Source organism: Cupressus sempervirens, chromosome 1, assembly GCF_028749045.1.
Source record: "Cupressus sempervirens isolate cs-2001-9-10 chromosome 1, ASM2874904v1, whole genome shotgun sequence".
Taxonomy (NCBI): domain Eukaryota; kingdom Viridiplantae; phylum Streptophyta; class Pinopsida; order Cupressales; family Cupressaceae; genus Cupressus; species Cupressus sempervirens.
Genome location: NC_143118.1, coordinates 195,340,815 through 195,364,614, shown reverse-complemented (window position 1 = coordinate 195,364,614; position 23,800 = coordinate 195,340,815). Strand labels below are relative to the sequence as shown.

The 23,800-nt window shown below is 33.2% G+C and overlaps 1 protein-coding gene across 1 annotated transcript; it reads right to left on the bottom strand.

Moving 5' to 3' along the window:
- Positions 1 to 1,951: 1,951 nt before the first annotated feature.
- On the bottom strand, positions 1,952 to 13,673 carry LOC149576780 (uncharacterized). The gene is made up of 6 exons (XM_089795131.1): positions 13,616 to 13,673; positions 5,595 to 5,647; positions 5,193 to 5,246; positions 3,517 to 3,668; positions 2,161 to 2,415; positions 1,952 to 2,072 (listed from the first exon to the last, which is right to left on the bottom strand). Exons 1-6 carry the CDS (start codon positions 13,671 to 13,673, stop codon positions 1,952 to 1,954), a joined length of 693 nt encoding a protein of 230 aa, XP_089651257.1.
- Positions 13,674 to 23,800: the final 10,127 nt, after the last annotated feature.

The window sequence follows — 23,800 nt, the reverse complement described above, 5'->3', positions numbered from 1 at the left end:
ACAGTTCCTGGTAAAAATTAGTTATTTTGCTTTTGTTTTTGCTCATCCTGCTATTTATGATAACTTTAGTTAGCTTGTTAAGGGATTTTTGAAAACCCCGCAACAATTATTAATGTAATAATGGATGTAAAACCCTAGCATAACATAAAATCAAATCAAAGAAGATAGTATGAAAAAATAAGGATATACTAAATGAATATATCAATACCGTTGAATTGGCATGCTGTACAGATGGGCCAAGGGGTTATGTTTATGCTGCAACTTAGTCCTCTAAGGAAGTTTTTGCACAATTTTTTTTGTGGTTTCAAGGAATACTCTTACTATTTCTGCACATATTTTCCATTGGGCCTTGATAATTATCCATTGTCATCATTTGCGAATAGCCCTGATGTTCTACTTGCTTTTGAAACATATAATGACATCATATCAAATTCCTGGAGGCTATTTGCTTGGTCCTCTTTCAGAAGATCTCCTAAAATTGCCAGAGATATATGACAAAGCCTCTGCTAGAGATGCTAAAAAGAGGACAATTAAGGTGGAGCTGCAGGAAGCACACACTACAAACATAAATGAGTTTGATGTATCATTATACCAAAAATTTGTGGAGGTTGAAGAAATGTCTAAAACACAAAACTAGTTGATGAAAAAAGCCCAAAATTATTTAGGTTCGCAGGGGTTTAGCTCTCAAAATGCTTGGAAAGGAACCCCAAAAAGGCTAGAGCAGAAAATCTAAACAAAAACATGGAGGTACAAACAAAACTAGAAATTAAAAAATAAGATGGCTGCAGAGAGCATACCATAGTTTTGTAGAAGGTTTTGGACCTCAAATCCTTGAGCATGTTCCTTAAAAGATTACCTTGCAGACATTGGCATTTCTTGGTGGTACCCAATTTTTCCCAGCGGCAGATTGGTAAAAAATGAAGATCCCCCAATTTTTTCTAGCGGCAGACTAGTGAAAAATGAAGTTGCTAGGGTGAAAAATGAAGCTGCTAGGGTGGAAAATGAAGCTGCCCCAATGTTTTCCAATTTTTTCCAGCGAAACACTGGTGAAAAATGAAGCTGCCATGGTGAAAATCTGGAAACTTTTGGAGTTTTCCATATTGATCAAAGCAACAACAAAAAAGAAATCATTATGAAAATTTTGAGTCCCTATGCATTACCATTCATGCCTTGAAACAAGGAAGAAATAGTATAGTTTGGATTAGTAATCCTATAATAGATGGCTTGAAAATAAATCTTAAAAAGGTGGACTAATTAAGAAGGCTAGAGTCACAGCTCTTCAGGCACACCTACCAAAAGTTGCAGGGCCAAAGGCAAACTCCCCACAACATACCTACGACCAAACAAGAAACACTACCCCATGGGGTCTCACTATTGATGATATAGATGAGAATATAACTACAGTTGGAGACAAAGAATCACTGACAAAAACAAAACAAACAAGTTGATTGATACACCAAAGAAGTTATAGAATTTTCCATCTGTCTGTCTTCAAAATTCAAGATTTCAAGCAACATAGGCTTTGGTTGAGCTAGATTTTATTACTAATAGGGTCCCACCATTGACTGTACTTTTTCTAGGATTTGAAGAACTATTTCAAAGCAAAGAAAACACAATCATGGAACAACCTTGTCATATACTGAAGTAGAATATAATAAAATTGTTAGTTCAGGCTGTAAGGTAGTATGGTTATAATAGCTGCAAATACTAATCTAGGAATCAAGTTTTGTAAGCTTGCTTTAGGGGGAAAAAGGCAGTAATCCATTGTCCAATCATCTATTCAACCCAATGATAAAAATTAACCACATAGAAAGTGAGAGATGTGTTAACTACAAACAAGATGCTTTTATTTCACAAAGTCATCACAATCTATAGAAAAATAATTTGATTTCCATATCCTGTAACTTATTTATCATCGTTCTAATGGGTAGAAAGCCTTTTGTTCCCAAATTCAGGAAAAGAGCATAGTGTTTGGGCATACTTTTTCAGGATGAGTACTCTTAGTTGGTTTCTGATGTCTTCTTATATGGCCAACCTTCCTTGGCTTTGCTTCATTATCCATAGGCCCAAGCCTGTAAAAATGAGTCATCTAAATGTCATTAAAATTAAGAGTTACGAAGAAAGATAAATTATAATTGGAAACAAGTTGTTAAAACTTACAGTGTAGAGGCACCTACATCATAAGAAAAATTTGTAGATGCATTTAACCCCAATTTATCCCATGAGATATAGATCTGATTATCATTACCCCGCAAGGATGCATTTCCATTACTCTTGTCACCACAACTCCTTGATAGAGTACTTATAAAATCTGGGATAGATATTCCATTACTGTTCTGTGTACTCTTAACAGATGCAAGCAATGCACTGGTGATATCATTGAGCACCTCAGCATCTAAAACTTTCTCATGAAGTCTGCACACTAAAAATAAGAATCCTTAAATCTTCTTTGATTCTAAATTTATTGCAACAAGTCGAAAAAGAAAATTCTTGGGTTTTGTCTTATATTATGAAACATATTTTGTGCATAAAGCTATGGCATAACATTTTTTATAAAATGAAAGTAAAATAAGTATAGCAATGTCATAAAAAAATCAATTGGGTGGTTCAAAATTGAGCAACCAACAAAGCAAGAAAATGGCATAAGTAATTTACCATGATCGTGCAAATTCTGTGCTAAATACTTGGTCAAATTTGTCTGACACAACATTTGCTAATTCTTCTTTTTCCTCTATAAGGAAGGAAATCAAATCTATGACTTCCTCTGAATGCATTATGATGTTTTCTATGTTTTATAACACCAATGAGCCTAAAGCGTTACATCTTGATCCTTACCAGCAATCAAAATCTTGAGGCTACAATATTTGCACCTCAAAATCTGTGATTCAACCATCATCTGACTCCCTTCTTATGGTTCTTTATCACAGAAGCTTCTCTTCTTGTCTTGTGACCCACCCTTCCCCTTTGAAGGATGTAGCATTTTATTGAAGGATGTGTCATTATTTTTTACAATTGTTCAAAATTATGAAATCCATAAATGTGTAGTAATAGTATTATACAACTAATACAATCTTACAATGTTTCAATCCTAATCTGGAACCTGGCCCAAAATATAGAGAAATGTTAATTGCAATGATAAAATAGAAACCTTACCATTTCATTTCTATAGTAAAAAATGATTTCTCACATGAAAAAGATACCATAACGCACACATTTATTGTAAGACGGTGAAAGATCCCCAGCTGAATTCTGATACAATTTTACTGATTTTGGTTTTATGATTTGTCTTTGACAAGTGAATAAGGAATTTTTTCTATAATATTTTTTGATTTCTTTTGATGTTTTCCTTTTTATTTTTAAATTGTGTTTTTAATATTTTGCTTGAAACTTTGCAGGGGTTTGATGAATGCTAGAACAAAGAAATTGCTGATAGTAAATATGAAAGAAAATGAACATATAAACAAATAGAGAGCAATATAGATGGTTTTAATTAAAGAATATAACTGAAGTACATACTCCAACTTGTATACATGTGCGGGATACAAGTCTGGGATAGAAAATTCAACCTCTTCCAGCTCTAAATCCAACTCCACGATTCTGTTCTGGGTTTGATATGAAATCCCCAACTGATGAAGATGATGAATGATCCCCAAAACCAACAAGAAACTCTGTGTGACACAGAAGGTTTGATGCCCATGTGCTCAGAATGGTAATGGTAGGCTAGTTTGATTCAATTTTGATGTGGAAATGACTTCCAAAAGGCCCAACTATTAATGGTTGTCCCTGATCTACTTAATTGAAGTGTTTTCCATTGTTATCACCTCCAACCAGTTAATAAATTACCTTTATTCCTGCAATTAAAGGCTGACAACCTGTGCAAAACTAAAGATTCATTCCCCTCAAATGATTTCTCTCTCTTGTGGGCCACCAAACTTTGAATGGCTTTCACCCACCACAATAGATCTGAGAATTTCTACTCCACACAGCTGTTGCTCTCAAAAAATGTGGTTTTAGAATGAATGAAATGAATTCTCAAATTTATTTTTAACTTTTTTGCTTTTCCCTCCAAGTAGATCAATCCACTTAGAGAATTTGTGTTTTATTTGAATGAGATCCATTAATATTGTTCCTCCCCTAGAGGTTTGAACCTCTTGAGGCTCTAATTGTACATTAATTATTACTAATTAACAAATTAACATTATCATAGCATTTGTCCCTTTCGATGTTAGGTTGCCATAGTGGGAAAGCTGAGGAAAATTCATATGGATATCTCTTCCTTGCATTGGACTAAGCAGAGCACAATATCATCTTCCAGAAAGATGAACAGACTTGTAGCCTTGAGTAGGTAACCAGGTGCTTCTGGCTAGAGTTCATATAGAAAGACTATAGATCTAGCAAAAGATAATTGTCTAGCACATTGTTAAGCACACAAATGTCTTGGTGCTAAGTTTGCACAATTCCCTTATCACCGTGCTTGTCTCAACCACTGGAAACCTGCAAACCTCCCATTGCTAATTCTCTCCCTTCTATACATCATTTTTCCTTTACACTAGAATTCATGACCTCTCTCATTCCCCATCCTAACAACAGTTTCTCCATCACTAGAGTTTTTTCCCTCATCACCCACAAAAATCATGCATTGTCGCATTAAGTCTCTTTTGCCAAAATACACCATTGTCACAACAAATCTTATAAGCTCCCTTCAATCAGCACTTTGGCTCACAAGATTTTTCCCATCTCCTTATCACCTCCACTGCTCAAGCATATAACACTTAACATTAGCCATCCTCTAAATTTATTTGAGTCTTGCAAGACATAGCATTATAACTCTGGTATAACCTTTGCCCTATTATTTAATTTGAAAGATGTCATTACATGTAAAGCAATCTTAATAAAATTAGGACACCAAGCAACAATGTAAATAAGAAAATCCAATACACGTGGCTAATTTAAAATGTTTCCTTTCCTCTAAATTTTACAATACCCAAAATTTGACTTAATAGAAAAAATGTTGTTCCCTTTCTCTAACCTTTAGGTTTGTTCCAGCGAAGAACTTTCAATGTATAATGCAGACAAGTTCCAACAATTACATACATAGGAGATGGTGGTTCAAGATACATGGCTTCTACTACTGTTAGAACAATTGTATCTGATAAGTGTTAAAGTTCTGGCTCTGCTAAACGTACAGTTACCTTTTCACAGACTATATTAATGCCTCTTATAACATAGAGATCTGAACCCCCACCCTGCAAAGAAAAGAAACCAAATGAAAATCAAGGAGATTGCGTGAATAGAAGAATGCACAAAAACATTATCATAACAACTGCATTCGCATCACTAAGATGCATTAGTTGTAATTTAATAGCCAATTTCTAGCCATAGAATATCTTTATCATGTATTTCTAGCCACAGTGTAACTTTCACATTAATTGTTAACTCTAGCATGTTCCTAAATTTCTACTCACAGTTTCCTCAAGCTAAATCTGGTTGTTGATGTCTCCACAAAAACCTTCACAGTCACTCAATGGAGAATTCCAAATTAATGGCACATGAAACAACCAATGTGGTAGTGTATCTTTTGATGAATTTGTTACTGGTGTAAACTGCCAGGAGAATCTCAATCCCACAAAGGAAGAAAAAACATTATCTGCAGATCAAAAGCAACAGGTTATCATAGTACAACAAATATGTTGTCCTAGTACAACTTAACATTTTACAAAAGTGATATGATTGCAAATTATGACTTCCACACTGAGTTAAATAAATTAACTAAGTATATTACAAGATCAATCAATATATAGGTGTGAAAAAAAAGGAACTCAAAATTAGGAAACAAGAGAAGATGTTTATTATGAAGAATAAATCTCCACTCCATAGTGAGAGAGGAAGAGTTAGTAGATGGCCTAAAGTTGAAGACAGGAAAGGGCTCGATGACATTGAGGTTGATGCTTCTTGATTCCCATTCTCTTCTGAGGACTTTTCTATTCTTACTCTCTGATGCTTGGGTAGAAAAGCTACTGAAGAATTTCATTTTTCTCTTATTGAGAGGTTATTTGTCCATAGACCAAATATAGAGTTTATTTGTAGTTTGGCTTCTGAATGCTGACCTACTTAAGGAAAACTCTAGAGATCTTCAAGAGGAACCTTGGTTTCTTGGTAAGGCCTTCTAAGAAGATGATCTGTTGGTTTGATGTTACCAAGATTAACTTGGCTTCTATTTGGGTTCATCTCCTAATGCTCCTATTGGAGCTTTGGAATGAAGGTATTATTCATGAAATTGTTGATGCTATTGGTCAGTTTATTTTAATAGATGTCACAAACATTAGAATAAGTTTTCTATGTGCTACAATTTGTGTTTGTATTGAAGTCTTAGTTGGTTTGGAGTTAGCCAAAAAGATTAAACTTCTCTCCAATCTTGGTGTATGGAATCATATACTTTGGTATTTGGCCTCTCAACTACATCACTTCCACTCTACTGAATGTAATGATTTGCAGATTCTTATAACAAGATCTGAGATTAAGATCAAAATTAGGTGAGACTCAAAGTTAACCCTAATCCAAACTTATATTCAGGTCTGGATATGCTGAATATTAATCTGACTATAGATCTAGATTAATTGCAAACTGGAGTGTTAAAAATTATTGTAAGGAATCCGTATGGTGATGTATGCTTGTAGACTAGACTCTAGATTGTTGTGTGTTCTACAAACTACATACAATACCCATCTTTATATCCTCACTAGAGGGTATGTCCCTTAAGGGACATAACCCTTGACATTCACCTTTTAATTTAATGTCTCTAAGTCGACGACTAGGAATTAATAGCAAGTCTTAACTAAAATTTAGTTAATAGTCAAACTCACTAATCTCATCCTAATCACTGGCACCTGTACAGATATTATAAATAATAAAAATATCATTCATTAGTGGATATAAGACAAGAAGATTAAGGCACAATCTGTACCTATCAACCTATAGGTTATTCAGGTTATTTTCTTAACACTCCCTCTTAACCTGATAATCCTACAGAGAGATATTATATCAAGCAACATCAATACAGACATTAAGCAAGAATAAATACTCTATATCTATCTATCTCTTCTTAATACATAGTATCATAAAACACATAATACAAAATCATATTACTAAACCCATAATATGACAAATCACTGCTACTAAGGATAAGACACACATTGTGACTCATAGAAACTGGTATTTCTAAATCACAACTAGATCCTAAATTTAAGATCTACTAGAATACAGGATAAAATCGAAGAATTCCTAGAATTCTTTCTTTTATCCAATTTGTGTCCCATGAACATGTCAATGCCACAAGACAATCTAAAATTCACCTGGATCTTACAGTAAAATCTACTATTAGGATATTATCTAAGAGATCCTCACCTCTCATAATGCCTAGTGCACAAGTATTCATTATTTTAAAGATCATCACCTCTTAAATAATGATTACATATGGTGAAGCTCATAACAGTCAATAGCTTGAAAAAATTAAGTTCATCATTTTATTAATAATCAAATAGTACAAAAATGAATTACAACTCAACCATACCAAGTCTCTTTCTAAAATGTTCTATCTTTACTCTAGATAGATGTTTGGTGAGTATATCTGCTGTCTGATCTGTAGTACAAATGTATTCCAATTTCATAGAATTCATGTCTACCATAGCTCTGTCAGCAACTTAGTGCTGACAGAAAGTCATCCCGAAAAGATTGGTGCCACAAATTGCGCTACTCAAATGCAACAAGGGTTATAGTGTTCTTAGGGTGTAATTGATGGTGTTTTTGCACAAATTTTTGTGGTTTCAAAGGGTACACATACTATTTCTACAAAAAAATTCTTGAATATTGACAACCAAAATAAATTGGAACAACAATTGAAAATTGAAAACAAATAGCTGGAAACTCTTGATCAAATCTTTGTGTTACACTCAACAGTATATTGATCCAAAAGTATGATAGAAGTACATAAGACCATATATGATATTCAATAAGCTACACAATCACAATGTGGAGATTAATTCACTAAACCATTTTCTTGAGTTTTCAAATATCAAGTTTTGGAATAATTCATGCAAATCTGATTTATATTAACCAAAGAATATAATAAGGCAATGATCTCTGACTAGTATAGCCTTCTAGGAATATAATAAGGCAATGATCTCTGACTGATAAGAATGATTTTACCAATTTCTAGTTTTTTTTCTAAGCATAAATTCACTGCTATTATCTATTCACTGTTTCTACATTTCGTTATGCTAATATTGTGAACAGGAAACATTATTGAAGTGCTAAATATCCTAGAGTCCTCTCTCCCTAGTGTGTCGCATTTCTTCAAAGTTCAAACGATGTGTTAGTGCAACCAAAAGGTAGGATCTTGATGTTGTTCTAAGGATCCCAATATTATACTATTTAAATAAATTGTATCATAAAAAAGTGTTACGAAGTTTTAAATGGAAAAATTAGTTCTTGAATATACTTATCAAAATCAGTCCTTGAATATACAAATACTATTATTGTTGCCACAGGTTACAACACCGGATTTTCTCTGATGCATTATAGGAACGAAGGCATATGGGTTATTTTTGCATTTGACAGAGCTACCTGGTTTCTCTTATATGTATATCTTTGAAAGCCAAAAGGAAAAGGACAATTCTTATTATGGACCATGATCATTTGTGGAATTAATAAATTGTTATCTTTCTATAAATATTCCTTCCTTTTGATAAAGGTAAACAGATTTCCAATAGAAAGGCTGATACTTATGCAAGGTAATATCATTATTTGCGAAATAAATTGCTTTATATGATCTTATCTGCCCCTTCAACCAAAAGAAAATTGTATGCCCTTGTGAGAAAATGAGCCCTTTGAAAGCAATCTATTAGAACAGTTTTTGACTATCCTCAATTAGCCTGTACTAGCATCAACAGGATTTGACTATCAGAGAGTAGCATAAATTGATAAGTATTGTTTTACCACTTTACAGTTATAATTTATTTTTCCTGTGGTTTTAAGCGTTGCTCACAAGCTGGGTTAGTTTTTGTAAGTGGAGACCTATCTATCTATATGAGCTTCAATTTTCTGCTGAAATATCTTAACAAAATGTGAACACAACTAGCATTGAATGAATATCTTGAAACTCCTTTCATATAATGCAGAGGTCAATGTTGATGGAAATTGGCTCTTCTGTGGAATATACTTTATCGTAATTGGGGTCTTCTTTCAAGTGAGGTGTCGATGTTATTATGTATTCACTGTTTCTGTGTTTCATTCTTTAACATTGTGAATAGGAAACATGCCAAAGGTAGGATCTTCATGTTGTTCTAAGGATCCCAATTTTGTATTATTAAACAAATTGTATAATAAAAAAATGTTCTAAAAATTTAAATGGAAAAATCAGTTCTTGAATATACTAACCAATAAGAGGATTTTTTCATAATGTATAGTAGTGAATTGATACGGTCATTAAATTTCTTTATTGTGAGTCATATCTACATAAACTTTACATGTTTACCATATTTAAGGCTTTCTAAAAGATAATGCCAACAACATATGTTAAGAGCAAGTAGAAAACTTAACAAAAGTAGAAGACCATAGTGTGGAAGATATTACGGCTACTGGGATGCAAGCCCAGGTCTCCTCTGTTGTTTCCACCATTGCATTCTGTGAAGCATGATGACATTGAAAATTATATTTTTGAGGGTAACAACTTGGATGATATGTTCAGTTTTGAAATGTTTGATTTTAGAATGGATGAACAAGCCTCCATTTCAATGCTTGGTAATGGTGATAATTTAGTGCAGTGCAACCAAGGTGGTGGTGTTCTTACAAATTCTCCTCCTAAATCAACTGATAATTTCAATGGGGGAGAAACTAATGGGTGTCCTCCTTCTTTGTGCTTGTTCCTGGAATTCAACTGGATCAGATTCCTTAGGGATTATTATGTAGTAATTTTGATGGAATTACAGACATAAAAGATCAATTGATGCAGCAGCAGCAACTGCCTTCTTTGCATCAAAATGGGTTTCCAGCTACAAAAATAACCACTTTCCCTATGGATGGTATTGCCACTACATAAAACATGTTTTACCATTAAATTCATTTCAACTGGAAGCAACTTAATGAGATGCAATGTGGGTCTTGCCATTATTTTTGTCAAATAATCCATTCCAACGGAATTCATGACACAAAACTTAAGATCCATGGAAGGAATGGATAGTTCTATCATGCTATCATGTACACTCATTTCTCTATGATTGGAGTCTCTTCCAATGTAGATCCTCAAAGTATAGAGTTTACAATGGTAACTACAGACTATGTGAAACAATTTCTATTCCAATACAACTTTCTTAGAAGGAGATGGATTTATTCTACTTTATGATTCTTTATGTCCTTACCGTGATCCAATATTGTCTAACACGAAAGTTTATTTCAACCAAAATTTTGCTTTAGGATTTACAATCACTCATTGCAACAACCATATTTGAATCTATATGAGCTAGCTTCAGGATTGCAGGCTCCAGGCAGAAGGAATGAGATGCACAGGTGGCCTCACAGAAATACCAAAAGCATTGAAAGAATTATCATGAGATTAGAGAAAAGTATTGCAAAAGGAAATGGGGAAGGCACAGAAAGTATTAGAGGGTAGAGAAGAGATTGAAATGTGGCAAAATGAATTAATGGTGAGGGCTTTCTCCTTAGTGAAGAAATTAACTTGCTTCATGTTTTATATTTTTCTCTTATTAAATCTTGGCACGTTTATGAGCTACATTAAGTTGTGTGGATTAAACTTGCACCATTTTTTTAGCACTTAAAGACATGGACCATGTTTGTGCCCACACCATAATAGTGGCATTGTGACGTTATTATGATCATATCTACCATATAATCCTTACCTCATTGATTTTGGGCAGCTCGATTGAACCAATGGGTTCTTGGCTGTGGCTCATTTTCACACTCTTAGAGTGTTCCTATTACTATATGACACTATTCCCTTTTGCAATGGACTGCATATAATGGAGTGTAGCTTATTTATAAAGTAGTGGGGTTAAACCCTTCTTATTGGTGCATAGCCTTATCTTTTCTCTGTAGCTGTAGAAATGAATTTCAATTGTTGTCAATCCTAAATTGGCCTTGTAGCCTTGTAATTATAGAACTGTACTAGAGTTTGGATGACAATAAGAGGTGTTCTTAGTAAATCTTGGAGACCATGGTGGTTTCCAAGCCATATTTTGAAGTCTAGCCCTTTTGGGAATGAAAGTATGCTAGCTCATGCTTGATTAAATGTTGTGTCTCAACCTCATGTCGATTTGTCTTTTTACACATCAATTGTGGCTTTGGAAACCCACCCTTTTGTAAATACTCTATCAGTTGAAAATAGACAATAAAACTTTTGCATTGAGCCATTTGAAGGTGTAGAGAATAGACAAAAATTCACCATCTTTTGGTGACCCAAAATCCTATTTACCTTTACATTAAAGAAAAGAAAAGAAAAAATAGTAAAACATTACCTTACTTAGGACGTAGAAAGTATATTAATGTTACATGGACTCAATAGTCCCTCTACCATGAAATACAGCAACCTCAAAATAAGAGAAAGTCGTTGCCACCAAACTAAGGAGAGTTGAGTGACCACTGATTGCTTTGTGAGTTAAATAGACTGCTTGTTTGTGCTACTTGACTGTCTTTCCATCCACCCCCTATCCCTGCCCCCGACCCACTCCCCCTTTGTCACTTTAATATTAACTATCTTTACATGTCTTCACCTAAGTGGGTTGGTGGTCACCCATACAAGTGTTAGTTGTCATTTTGTGCAATAATGATGCAAAGTGTTTGAAGAAGGACCAGCCTTAATTATAATTATCAAATAGGTTGGATGTTAGAACAACAAGCCTTGTCAGCCCTGTGGAAAGATTAATGTAGTCATAAGTTAATATTTTGTCAGTCTACCTAGGTGTTTGTCTTATTAGCTATAATGCATTAACAATTTTAGTGCATCTTTACAAACTAAATTCCAAATCTACTATATTACTATCTCCCTTTTCTTTTTTTACTACATATACTATTTAATTTACTAATATACTTACAAATGCTAACTACTAATGACTATCTATTATTAACTCCAACTAACATTTAAATACATTACAACTAACCTACTAACCTAACTCTATTTGAGTCCCCCTTATGCTAGTTCCCATTTTCTAACACACTCATCAATTTCCATTAAAAAAAAACTTGCTAACCAACTAATTTCTAAACAATGTATTCTCACTTATTTTTGACCCTATCTAGTTAGCAACTAATTCTAACTATCCTATAGTGATGGGTAAATAGTACATGATATTTAGGTTATGATATAACTAAACAACATACAATAAAACTATTACTTTACTTATATATTAAATATACTATAATAATTAGTAACCACCACAAATAAGACAAAACATTACATCATTGAATTCTCTCTTCTCCCTCCTTAAGCCTTTGTTTACATGCCCTACCAACATTCTCAGGCCCATTACAAAGTCAACTTCCCAAGGACTTAGGCAGTGACATGACCAAGCTTGGACAATGATCTTCCCAAGGCACAACACAATTATCTTATTATCTACAAGTGTATGGTAATTGGAATGCATTGCATACTACATTAGAAACTAATTTGGGTATTTTGATAAGGACTTTTGAGTATCCTTTTCTCTGTATTAATGATGCACCATTTTTTTTTGCATATCTGGTTAGGCTTTGGCCTCATTGTTTGTTCATTTTGTTTTTTGAAACAACAAAGCTAGCCTTCCCCTATCATCCTGATGTAAACATCATGCTTTTGCTAGACTTTAGTTAACCTTTGCTACCCTATGAAAATTTGACTTCATCCATCGAATTGATAGATGCAGCCACTTAATGCCAACTTCTTGATTGAAAATATAATCAACTCTAAAAGGCTTTCCAATTTGAGTGCATCGATGCTCGCTTGAATGTGATCAAGAATTTTGAATTGTGGCATCTTTTTGGTCATAACCAATACAACTCATTTGATTTACAACATAGACGATAATGAATGAAGTGACAATTTTGAATCCTTAGTTCAGTGAATTCAATGTTAGTTCTTCTCTAATTTAAGGATGTTGGAATCAAGTTGAATGTTATCTCATGTTTTTTTTGGCCTTGGTCACTTTTATGACCCTTTCCCATGTTGAAGTGTGGGTGGAATTTTGGTATTGTCTCCTTATGCATTGAGAAAATGAGTTAGAAATCAAATTTTTTGTAGGATAAATCATGTGAGAAACTTTTAGCTAAGATCTTGCCTTGGGTGGGATTTTATTGTATCAAATAATGCTTCTCTAACATCAATTTCCTAATGCCATTAGATAGTTCAGCCAAGATCATATTGATATTCTTCCTACCTTTCTTCTATAATAGGTTTGATGCTGACATTTAGATCTCTAGGAATAGTAGATGTTTGTGCTACTGTGTCTTTCTCAGATTTGGTACAGTTGGGTTTCATACAGTACAAATATATAAATATAGCATGTTTAGTCGAAGATATATCTTCCATTCCTTGAGACCTATGTTGGAGACAGAGATTTGTCTTCAATACCAGAGACAGCTCCAGAAACTTTGTGATGCTCAGGATTCTTTTGGCTATTGTCTACCATTGTTTCTGAGGTCACCCAACCATAAAATGACATCCTTTGCTAGAAAATTTAGGGAATTTTTTTTTTAAAGTCTAAAAAGGAAGGAAAATGAATAAATAAGTTTGAATAATGCTCATGCTTGTATTTTGGATGATACAATATTCATGCAAAGTTATAGTGATAGGATGTAGAAATAGTGTTGACTAATTTTTTATTATCATAATAGTCAAAAGAGAAAAATTCTTTACTATTAACTGCTTTTCTATGACTGGTTTACATTCGTGTTTTCAATGTTCTATGGCATGATGTTTTCTCGATATTATTAAATTATATGAAAAATTGACATCTCCGAGTACTTCTATTATATTGATAACTTTGACATATATGTATGTATGCATGTATTTATATAAGTATATATACTCATACATATCACAAACAAGCAAATATCTTTCTTGGGGATTTCTTAGCAAAATACAAAATGATGATATTTTACTTTCTTGGTATAAAATTGGGAAAATACATATATGCAATTATATGTATTTATTTACATATATGAAGTATGTATTTATATATAGATACATCAATTTATCTATCATACACAAATTCATAAAAACAACTTTATTGGAATATTCTTGGCAAATGAAAAGATAAATATTTTTTGATTTCTTTGGATAAAATTTAGGATCCAAAAGATCAAGAAAAGATGGAAAAACAACTAATATATTTAATATCTAAAGCTATCTTGATTACCTAGATAGAAGTGACTATTGTATCAGTGCATTTTAATACAAGATTTTCTCTAGTACACAAACAATGATACATAGAAATAATAATCAACATGTGATCCAATCTAGCAGGAAAAGCATGTGAGGAAAATGGAAAGAGATAAATGAAAGCATATCTAAACAAGAATACGATGCTATCTAAGGAAAGGATTTTTTTCCACCCTAGATAATGAGAACTTTCTACAGGTCTTCCTGAATATGGCTTGGTAAAATTGGGTATATCTTGCCCTTTTCAAATCATAGATAACTAAATTCTTGTGCATTGAATAGAATGGTGGGAAAAGATTTAAAGACAAACCTCTGAGTGATCATTTCGTAAGGTCTGAAACATAAATTAAGCACAAATCATAAGCTTCAAAAGAACACACAGGCTACATTGACAGTACAGTTGGCAACATCAAAATAATCTAAAATACCCTGATATTGTTTCAAATATAAGTAAAATGCGAAAACATTGTTTTAAATATAAATAAGAATGTTGAAATGCTTTGGGTTTGACAATAATGAAAGGAAGCATCTTTTCAGCTTGATAAGTGAACTTTCAACTATATTGAGGTAGCGAGTGGTACTTTAAAGAAGCAAGAAAAAGAGACATCAAGTATAGAAATAAAAATAGCTCTAAAAGAAAGCCTAATGTGAAAATGTAGCATGTTCTGAGTCACACACAAAAGCATTAATATTTTCACCTAAGGTTGAGGATGAGCCACCTGATAAAGATGATAGCGAGGAATATGGTGAAGTAGCTTTTACAGATTGTAGAACCTCTAGTAATCCTAAAGACTTTTAGATATTTTATGACCATTGCAAGAAATGATACCATGGATGATGTATGAGGATGAAATCTGCAAGAGTAGAACATATCAAACAATATAAATGTCCAAATTGTAGTAAAAGGGCTCATGTTTGAGATGCTAGCATATATACTCTCCTATGTTTTAGATTTAACTGAGATGGGCATCTCAACATAATAGCTTCAAAGTTAAGGTACATTGATAGTGCTTAACTTGCAATTAAAAGGGTACAGGTTTAGATATTCAATGTTGATGTTATTTGCAACATTGTGGGAAATGCTCCATGCAATATCTGTATGAATATTCAACTATTTGATTATAATTTATGGGATTTCTAGATCAAAGTTGTAGCACAAAAATTCATCACAGTGAAGAAAAATAGTCAAGCAAAGACTATTGGGAAAAGGTATAGCACATTGGAAGTTGTTCCTAGTTATCTAATATTAGGATGAAGATCATACAAGATGCCAAGGAGATAAAAATAGGGTTTGAATATTCATCTCATTAGTAGCTAATGCATGGGGATGTGCAAAAAGAAAAGTTAAATAATTTATCAAACAAAAATGCTAGAAAGATTTCCAAATACACAAAAAAAGAACCTGGTAGAAGATAAGCATTCAAATCGTAGAGGCCCAGGCGCTTTTTAATTTCCCCCCAAATTATGCTTATGAGAATCCTGAATTTCTTGCATGTTTATGCTCTATCTATGCATGCCCCATGCGTCCATACCTTCAATTGTAAAATCTCTCTATTCGTGAAGCATGTAAGAAATAATAAAATTCAAATGGATCTTTGGATGAGTTTCAGTCCTGCTTCCTCTTCTATTCTAATTTGCGCCAAACTATTGACCTCGTTTTGCATTTCTTTTTAATACCAGTTATAAAAAGGCCATTGATTTTTTATCATTTGTTTATTATTTTTTAGTAGTTAAAAATTTCATTCTAATGTAACTTTATTTTTTTTATTAGGTTCTTACTATGGGAAATTATTATTTTTTAATTAAGTTAAAAATGTCATTCTTTTTCAACTTTCAACTAATTAATTTTTATTTTTAATTGATTAGTAATTGTAATAAATAATATATTCTCGATCATGTATAATTTTTTTACTATATTTAATTATTTTCTATTTTCTATTTAAGACAATTTCTAAATTAAATAGTAAAAGTTATTAAAATCTCCAATACAAATGTATACTAAGTCAAACGTATAGACTTTGGACGTAGTTATATCACCTACTTTGCAAAGAAAAATGTCCTTCGAATATGAACATTCTAAATTGAGTATATATATTCACCAAAATCATATTTGGGTAGGAAATTGAAAAAACCTAATCAAAAGTTACAATCAAGAAAGTTATGGTAGCCAATATTGTCATGGTAACTTGTCTTCAGCCAAATCTTGATGGTGAGTTGATCATATATTGTCTATCAAACTTTTGACTTGTTTAAACAACCATATAAAATGACTTAAAATTGGACCTTCCATTTATTTAGTAGTCTATTTAGTTTTTGTTTTTGTTTTGGTGACTAATTTTTCAAGCACTTATTTAGTCACTTATTTGATAGTTTATTTAGTCACTTTTATTTGGTTGATCTTATGATTTTACCTGATGACCAAATTAGTCACGTATTTAGTCACCTATAGTTGTAAATTACAAAGGAAAAATGAAATATAATCTTTTTAAGTCATGTGACTAAAACATTTAGTGATGTGACTAAATTTTTTAGTCACATAGTCACATATTCTCTAAAATGCACTAGTGCTTCTTCCACACTTTCCAACTTCAAAAAACTTATTTCATCTTGAATACTAGATCTCAATCTATTTATGTACCTTGCAATTTTCTCAACATCATCATCCACATGTCTAGATTTGATGTCCAATCTATAGAATTCCTCAATATACTCTTTCACAGTCATTTCTTTTTGTCTCAAATTTTGCATCTTTCTCAACAAGCTAACTTGGTAATTAGAAGGAAGGAATTTGTTCTTTACCTTTTTCACCATCTTTGGCCAAGTTCTAATCTTCTCCTTTCCTCTCCTTTTTCTATTAGTTTACAAGTGCTCCCACCATAGTGATGCATGACTTTTCAACCTAGTGATTGCAATCTTCACCTTTCTATTATCAGGAGTGTTTTCATACTCAAAGAACTCCTCCACATCTGAGATCCAATCCAACACAACATTGGTATCCAAATTTTCATCATAAGGAACAACTTCTACAACAGGCTTTGAATTTTCCATAGACAACAATCACAATAATATTTCCTCATCTTGATCTTCTTCAAGTTCTAGATTATGGTTCGGTGCTGCTACTTCATCATCACTTACATCATCAAGATGTGCTCCTCTCCTCTGGGCTATCTCCATAGCATCTAATCTAGTTGTAATTGTCTTAATTGATCCAATATGGCATTATCAACATTTCCTCTACCATGAACCATATTTACAAATTAGGTTCCTATAAGATCATAACCCTTTATAAGTTATAGGTCAAATTCATAGATTTGCCACCCTATAACCAAATTTGAATCAAGGTTCTATACGATCCAATCTCTATAGGGATGAACCTCAAGCTTTGATAAACTTCACCCAACCAAGGTCCTGATACAAACTACCTCACACTCAATGATCTGGTTGTACACTCAGGAATAACTAAGCTCTGATACCACCCGACACAGGCAAAGGGGTGGATAACTAGGTCCAAGGCTCACCCAACTATCCAAACCACCATACAAGAGTTAACACAACAAAAGAAAACACAAAGAACAACAACCAAGGGAGGGAGAAGAATGAAATACTTTTATTGATTCATCAAAATATCTTCCTACATGCCCATCTGTAAGGCCTTTTGGGTTATGGCCAAATACAAATACATTCAGATTCAGAGATCCAATAGAAAATTCCCACTTTTCAGTTCTACTCCATAATTCTCTTCCCAAAACTTACTACTTCTATTGTACCTAACTCTAAAACTAAACACTCTATTTATACTTGCCAAAATAACTTACATAACATTCTAGAACATAGAGAAGCCACAAGTTAGATCTCAACAAATACAACTACCTATACCAAAATTAAATAGAAGTGATGTCGGCCCAAACTAGAACTAGATACAGATTGCTTCGCAAATGAAAGTTTTTTCCAAAACTGGCACTCGACATCCATATGAACTCAACATCCAAAGGGATCACTCAATAGCTACTATGAACTCGACATCCTCCAACACTTGACATCCAAAGGAACTCCACAACCAAAGAAAATCACTCAACATCAACTAGGAACTTGGCATCAACCACAAATTGGTGCTCAACAACAACTTCAACTTGATAGAAACTGCCAAGAAAGAAACCAAAGTGCAGGATTATAAGGAAACCCAGGATGCTCCTACATCATCAAACTATTAGAATGGTCTAAAAAGAAGTTTCAAAACAAGGTAAATGAGAAGATATCTAGTGGTATTGCATTGATAAAGGTTGAGTTAGCAACCAAGATAGAGAGTGTGAAGAAGGTACTAGAGAACATTTTCTCTTTGTACACCATACTGTATAATCCTACAATCTTCACACAAGAGATAAGGAGTCACATCCTAAGTTTGGAGAGCCAAATGTGGTCATCCGATGCAACATTGCCCAAGTCTCCAACTCAAAGTGAGAAACACTTTAGGAACCTATTGCAATCCTAGAGTTAGTTAGCATCATTACAAGTAGATGAAGCCAACATAAGGGCTAAACTGATCAACATTTAGTCGATATTGACTCCACACATGAAGATTTTACACAAGGAACCAGGAAATGCAAAAAGACTTATGAACAAAGACCCCAATCTTTCTATATTAGATAGCTTAATCCACCTTGCTACCTAGTTGGCCATCCAACTTAAGTTTTTGGAGGTAGCTTGTGATACTTGGGATGCAGCTCTTAAAATTATACTTGAGGTCGATAAATCTTTTTTGGACAAATACACTATTAGTGTATAACCCATTGACATTAGCATCAAAAAGGGGGAGTAAGAGAAATGGAGGAAAGAGCCATGGGGGAGCAAGAAAGCATAAAAAAGAGATGTCTATCCAAGGGGGAGTAAGAATAAAGGGAAAGTAAGAGAACAACAATGCAAACATCAATTCATACAGGAATAGAGAAAGAGTATCAGTTGATGCAAATCTACTTAGTAGGAGAAAGATTTTGATACAAAGTATAGTACTGAATAGATCAAACAACTCAAGGGGGGTTATAAAATTTTGAGGTATAAGTCATGTATTGCAAAATTTTGACATTTTGAAATTTTGTATATAAGCTGAATAGACATCTATGTTATGCTTGTAAGAATAAGATCATTAATGTATGACCAAGTTTTTTTGACACTCATGTCAGAGGGGCAAATTTTTAATCTCATATTGGTTTTGACAAATGATTGTCTATACACTTAAGTCATTTACTTAGTTCATGCCTAATGTAGGAGCATCCTGGGTGTAAGGGCAATCTTGCATCACCCATAAATATTTTATTTTCAGTATTTTCTATTTTAATAAGGAATAGTAGACAGGGTGGTTACTATTTATGAAAACTTGCTATTTTTAGTAAGTTTTTCATATGAGCTCAAAATGTTCTCATTTTCTATAGGAAGGTTCATTTTAGAGATATAAGCCTACCATAAAAATCTAATTGCTCTAGCCTAAGTATCAAAGAAGTTATTTTAGATTTTTAGTGGAACAATTTGTAGAAAAATCTTCAGGCTCACTGTTGGAGGCCTTAGAGTGCTTAGATGACATTTGAAAATTTGATGGAAGGGTGTTATTTTGAGCTTGTAGATCAAGAGATGGTGTTTCTAAAAATTGATTATAATAGCCAAACAAAGCAACGGTTTGTGAGTTATGGCCTTCCAAAGTTGGGGTACCCAAAACTTCTAAAATAATTGTCAAAGATGTATTTGGCTGACTCTATATGTCTTTCTGGGTCTATTAGCCCTAAGTATTAAGTTTGAGCATCTAGAAGCTTCCTAGGCGGCATAAAACTACCTATTTAAGAAAGGCCCAAACATTGTCTAGGACAACTCTGGGTGATAGTTTGTAACCTATCTTGCAAATTATTGTACAGAAGGCACCCATGTGGGTTAGCATATTGTACTTATGAATTCTATAATTCCACATTTTTGGCACAAATAAGAAGTCCATATTTTATTCTCACATTTGCTGTTGTTTCTTTGTTTTTGTTATGATTTTATGGTATTAAGGGAAGCATCTTGAATCAATGCCAAACAAGTAACATATGCTGAGCACAACATATAAGTTAGAGAATGTTGAGCAAACAATGAGTGTTGAGTCAGTCACATCCTGAGTCACTCAAGCAATGAATAGATAGTATGTGCCAAGTGACTCTTTCAAGACCTAAGAAAGTAGTGCATGCTGAGTCATTCAGTTACTAATTGACAACATTGAAGTTACAGTTAGTGTCAAGCACCAAGGACTTCAGGTGTTGAGTAACGCAATTTTGACATGGTTTTTTGTATTGGCACAAACTATTATGTAAACCATTTTTGAGCTAACTTAAGGATTGAATTACAATCTTTTGTTGATAAGGACAAATCTTAAGTAGGAATCCCTATGTCTTGCATGCATCCAATTAGGAAAAGGGAAGGTTTAAGTGGTAATATGGGTGAATCACAATCATTGATTCATACCTAACCCTTAGTCACCTAGGTCTTCTTAAGGAGGACAAACCCTAAACTTTTTATGAATGACTAGAGACAAAGAATGAGAGTTTTCATGCACAAATAGGACATTCATCATGACCAAGGTATTATGATCTAAATTGCATTGTAGAATTATTTAAAGGAGAAAAGAGGAAGGAAATAGTGAACAACAGAGAGACATCTGATCAAGAAGGATTAAATACACATTAGTATAGAGGTGATTTGACATCAAGCAATAGAGTGTTAATTGCAGGATCATTGCTGAGAGATTCTAATAGGTGAATCAATTAAATCTCTTAACATAGTAGTCCTAATAGGCTATATTGAAATCCTCTAACAAGGTACTTACTTAATTGTGAGTTGAAGTCCTTTAACTAGGCACACTTCTAATAGGGCGTTGAAATCCTTTAACAGGGTAAGACCTAACAATCTTTGTAAGCTTTTAATAGAGTAGACCTTTCATAGGATAGATCATCTTTCATGATCAAACATTGTATCCTTCATTAGATACACTTTATTACTACAGTAGTGAAGATTTGTGGGTCTCATCCCCACCTTAGTTTTACCTTCTCAATGGAGGGTTTCTAGGTAATCATATCTTGTGTCATATATGTGTGAATTCTTACTTGTTTACATACTTTAGATGTATATGATTTACATGGTATTTCAATTTACTTATTGAATTGTGAGATGGATGTATGGTGAATTTTTTTATGAGTAAAAGTTTGAAGCATTGATTCACCTCCCCTCTCAGAGCTTACCTTTCTTATTGTAATTCCAACACCTTATAATTAGATTCTTGCAAGATTTTAACCTTTTGCAAGTTGTAGGTCAAATCCTCATATCTTCCACCCTACAACCAAATTCAATAAGGGTTCTACATGATCCAATCCCCACAAGGATGAAACTCAAGCTCTGATACCACCTAATGCAAGGAGAGTTGAATAGTTATGGCCAAAGGCACACCCAACTATCCAACCACCTCATAGAGTAGACACATGGAAGGAAAATACAATGAACAACACCAAGGAGAGATAGAAAACAACACTATTGATTCATCAAGTTATCAACATACATGCCTAGCTATAAGGCCTTCTAGGTTACAGCCCGATACAAAATATAACTTCAAATTTGCAACAACTGCTTTGGACTCTCTAAGTCCCTCCTCCTCCTAAATTCCCTCTTTCATTCTCTACCCTAGACTAAACCAAATACCTCTAATTATACTTTCCAAAATGGATTACAAAATATCCTAGAACATTACATAAAAAAGGCTAACCTCAAAATAGTTAACACTCATCCCTAGACAAGATTCTATCATTGAATTCATAATATAAATAAAATACAATAGTCAGCTCTAACTAAGAACTAAAAAAAGACAACTCAGTCAAAGATGGACCTAAGCATCAACAACACAGGTTCACTCAATGAACAAAGAAATGCTTAGTCAATATAGGGAGATCTCTATTTAGACTAAAGGAACTTAGTTTCCATTGAAGGGTTTGGTTCACACTAAACCACTTAGTCAACATTGCAACTTAGCAAGGTCAGAAGAACTCAGTCATATCTGTAACTTGTCAAGGTCTGAAAGAACTTGGTTAGAACTATAACTCAACAAGCACATACAAACTCGGTTAAACTACTAGAATGAACAAAAGTGCATAATTACCAGGCAACTTAGGATGCTCCTACATCAAGAAGATTGTTCTTCATATATTTATGTGTTAGAGTAGAAGATTGATTCATTTAGAAAATAGTATAATGTGATTCTCCTCTTGTGTTTATTTTGACATACAATAATTAGAGATTGAAAAGAGATATCTCAGACCATAATTAACTCAATTGTACTTGTTGGTGTGTGCAACATGCCTTACTTGAATTGGGACATACAAATAATATTGGGTATTAGTGCTGCTCCATGGTTTGTATTTCTATAACCAAAGAAACTTTTGATTTCATCTAATCCAAATAGATAACCATCATCTCTAGTTTTATCAACATTTTGAAAATCTGAAAATCATATTTCTATATTAATTCTTCTTTCTAGAAAAGACACCTAGTTTTTTATATAATATAACTATGACTAAATATTTTATAAAATGGATGTTAATCCAAAATGTTTATTCCAATGTAGTTTGTAAGAATTCTCTGTGAAGCTCATTGAAATAAATCATTTCATTCTGTAATTTCTGAGATAAGTTGATTTTTTTACATTAATTTTTTGACTATGTTGAGAACATGAAGCACAAGAGTTGGTAATGAGCTTGGAGGTAGGAAATTCAAAGCTACAAGTGTGCAAAGCATGGCAATGTGAAAATGTAACCTTCTTCAAACAACCCAACCTTCTTAAAATGTAAGCTTTTGCAATATCTGATGTTTGTGTTCTACATGACCTTAACTGAACACACAATTGCACATAATTGAAATAACATCTATTTCACTAATCCTATCATGACTAACATGACCCAAAATTCATTAGAGATGGTCAGCATGCTCCAACACCATACTCCCTTTGTTGAAAAAACTCAAGTCCCTTGTGTTTGCTGCAGGGACTTCCTTTGAGGGTGTGAAGATCATCATTTGTTTGAAAAATACCATTCAACACATCTTTAATGTTGTAGCATGCAATTTCCCTTTGTGACTTCTTATGTTGGTCCTTTATTTTTTTGTAGGGGTCACCTAGATCTTGTTTCATTCTATTTATTCCTTGGTATTCCATTATCACAATTTTTATGTTTTTTTTATAAATTGGGGCTTTCTCTTTTCTTTGATTTCTACTCCTTTGTGAGGCTTTCGATGGTTTTGAATTTTTATTAGAATGTTACATTTGATTTGGGTCATTGAAGCTATTGAATTTTTATAAGTCAAGAAATTAGTTCC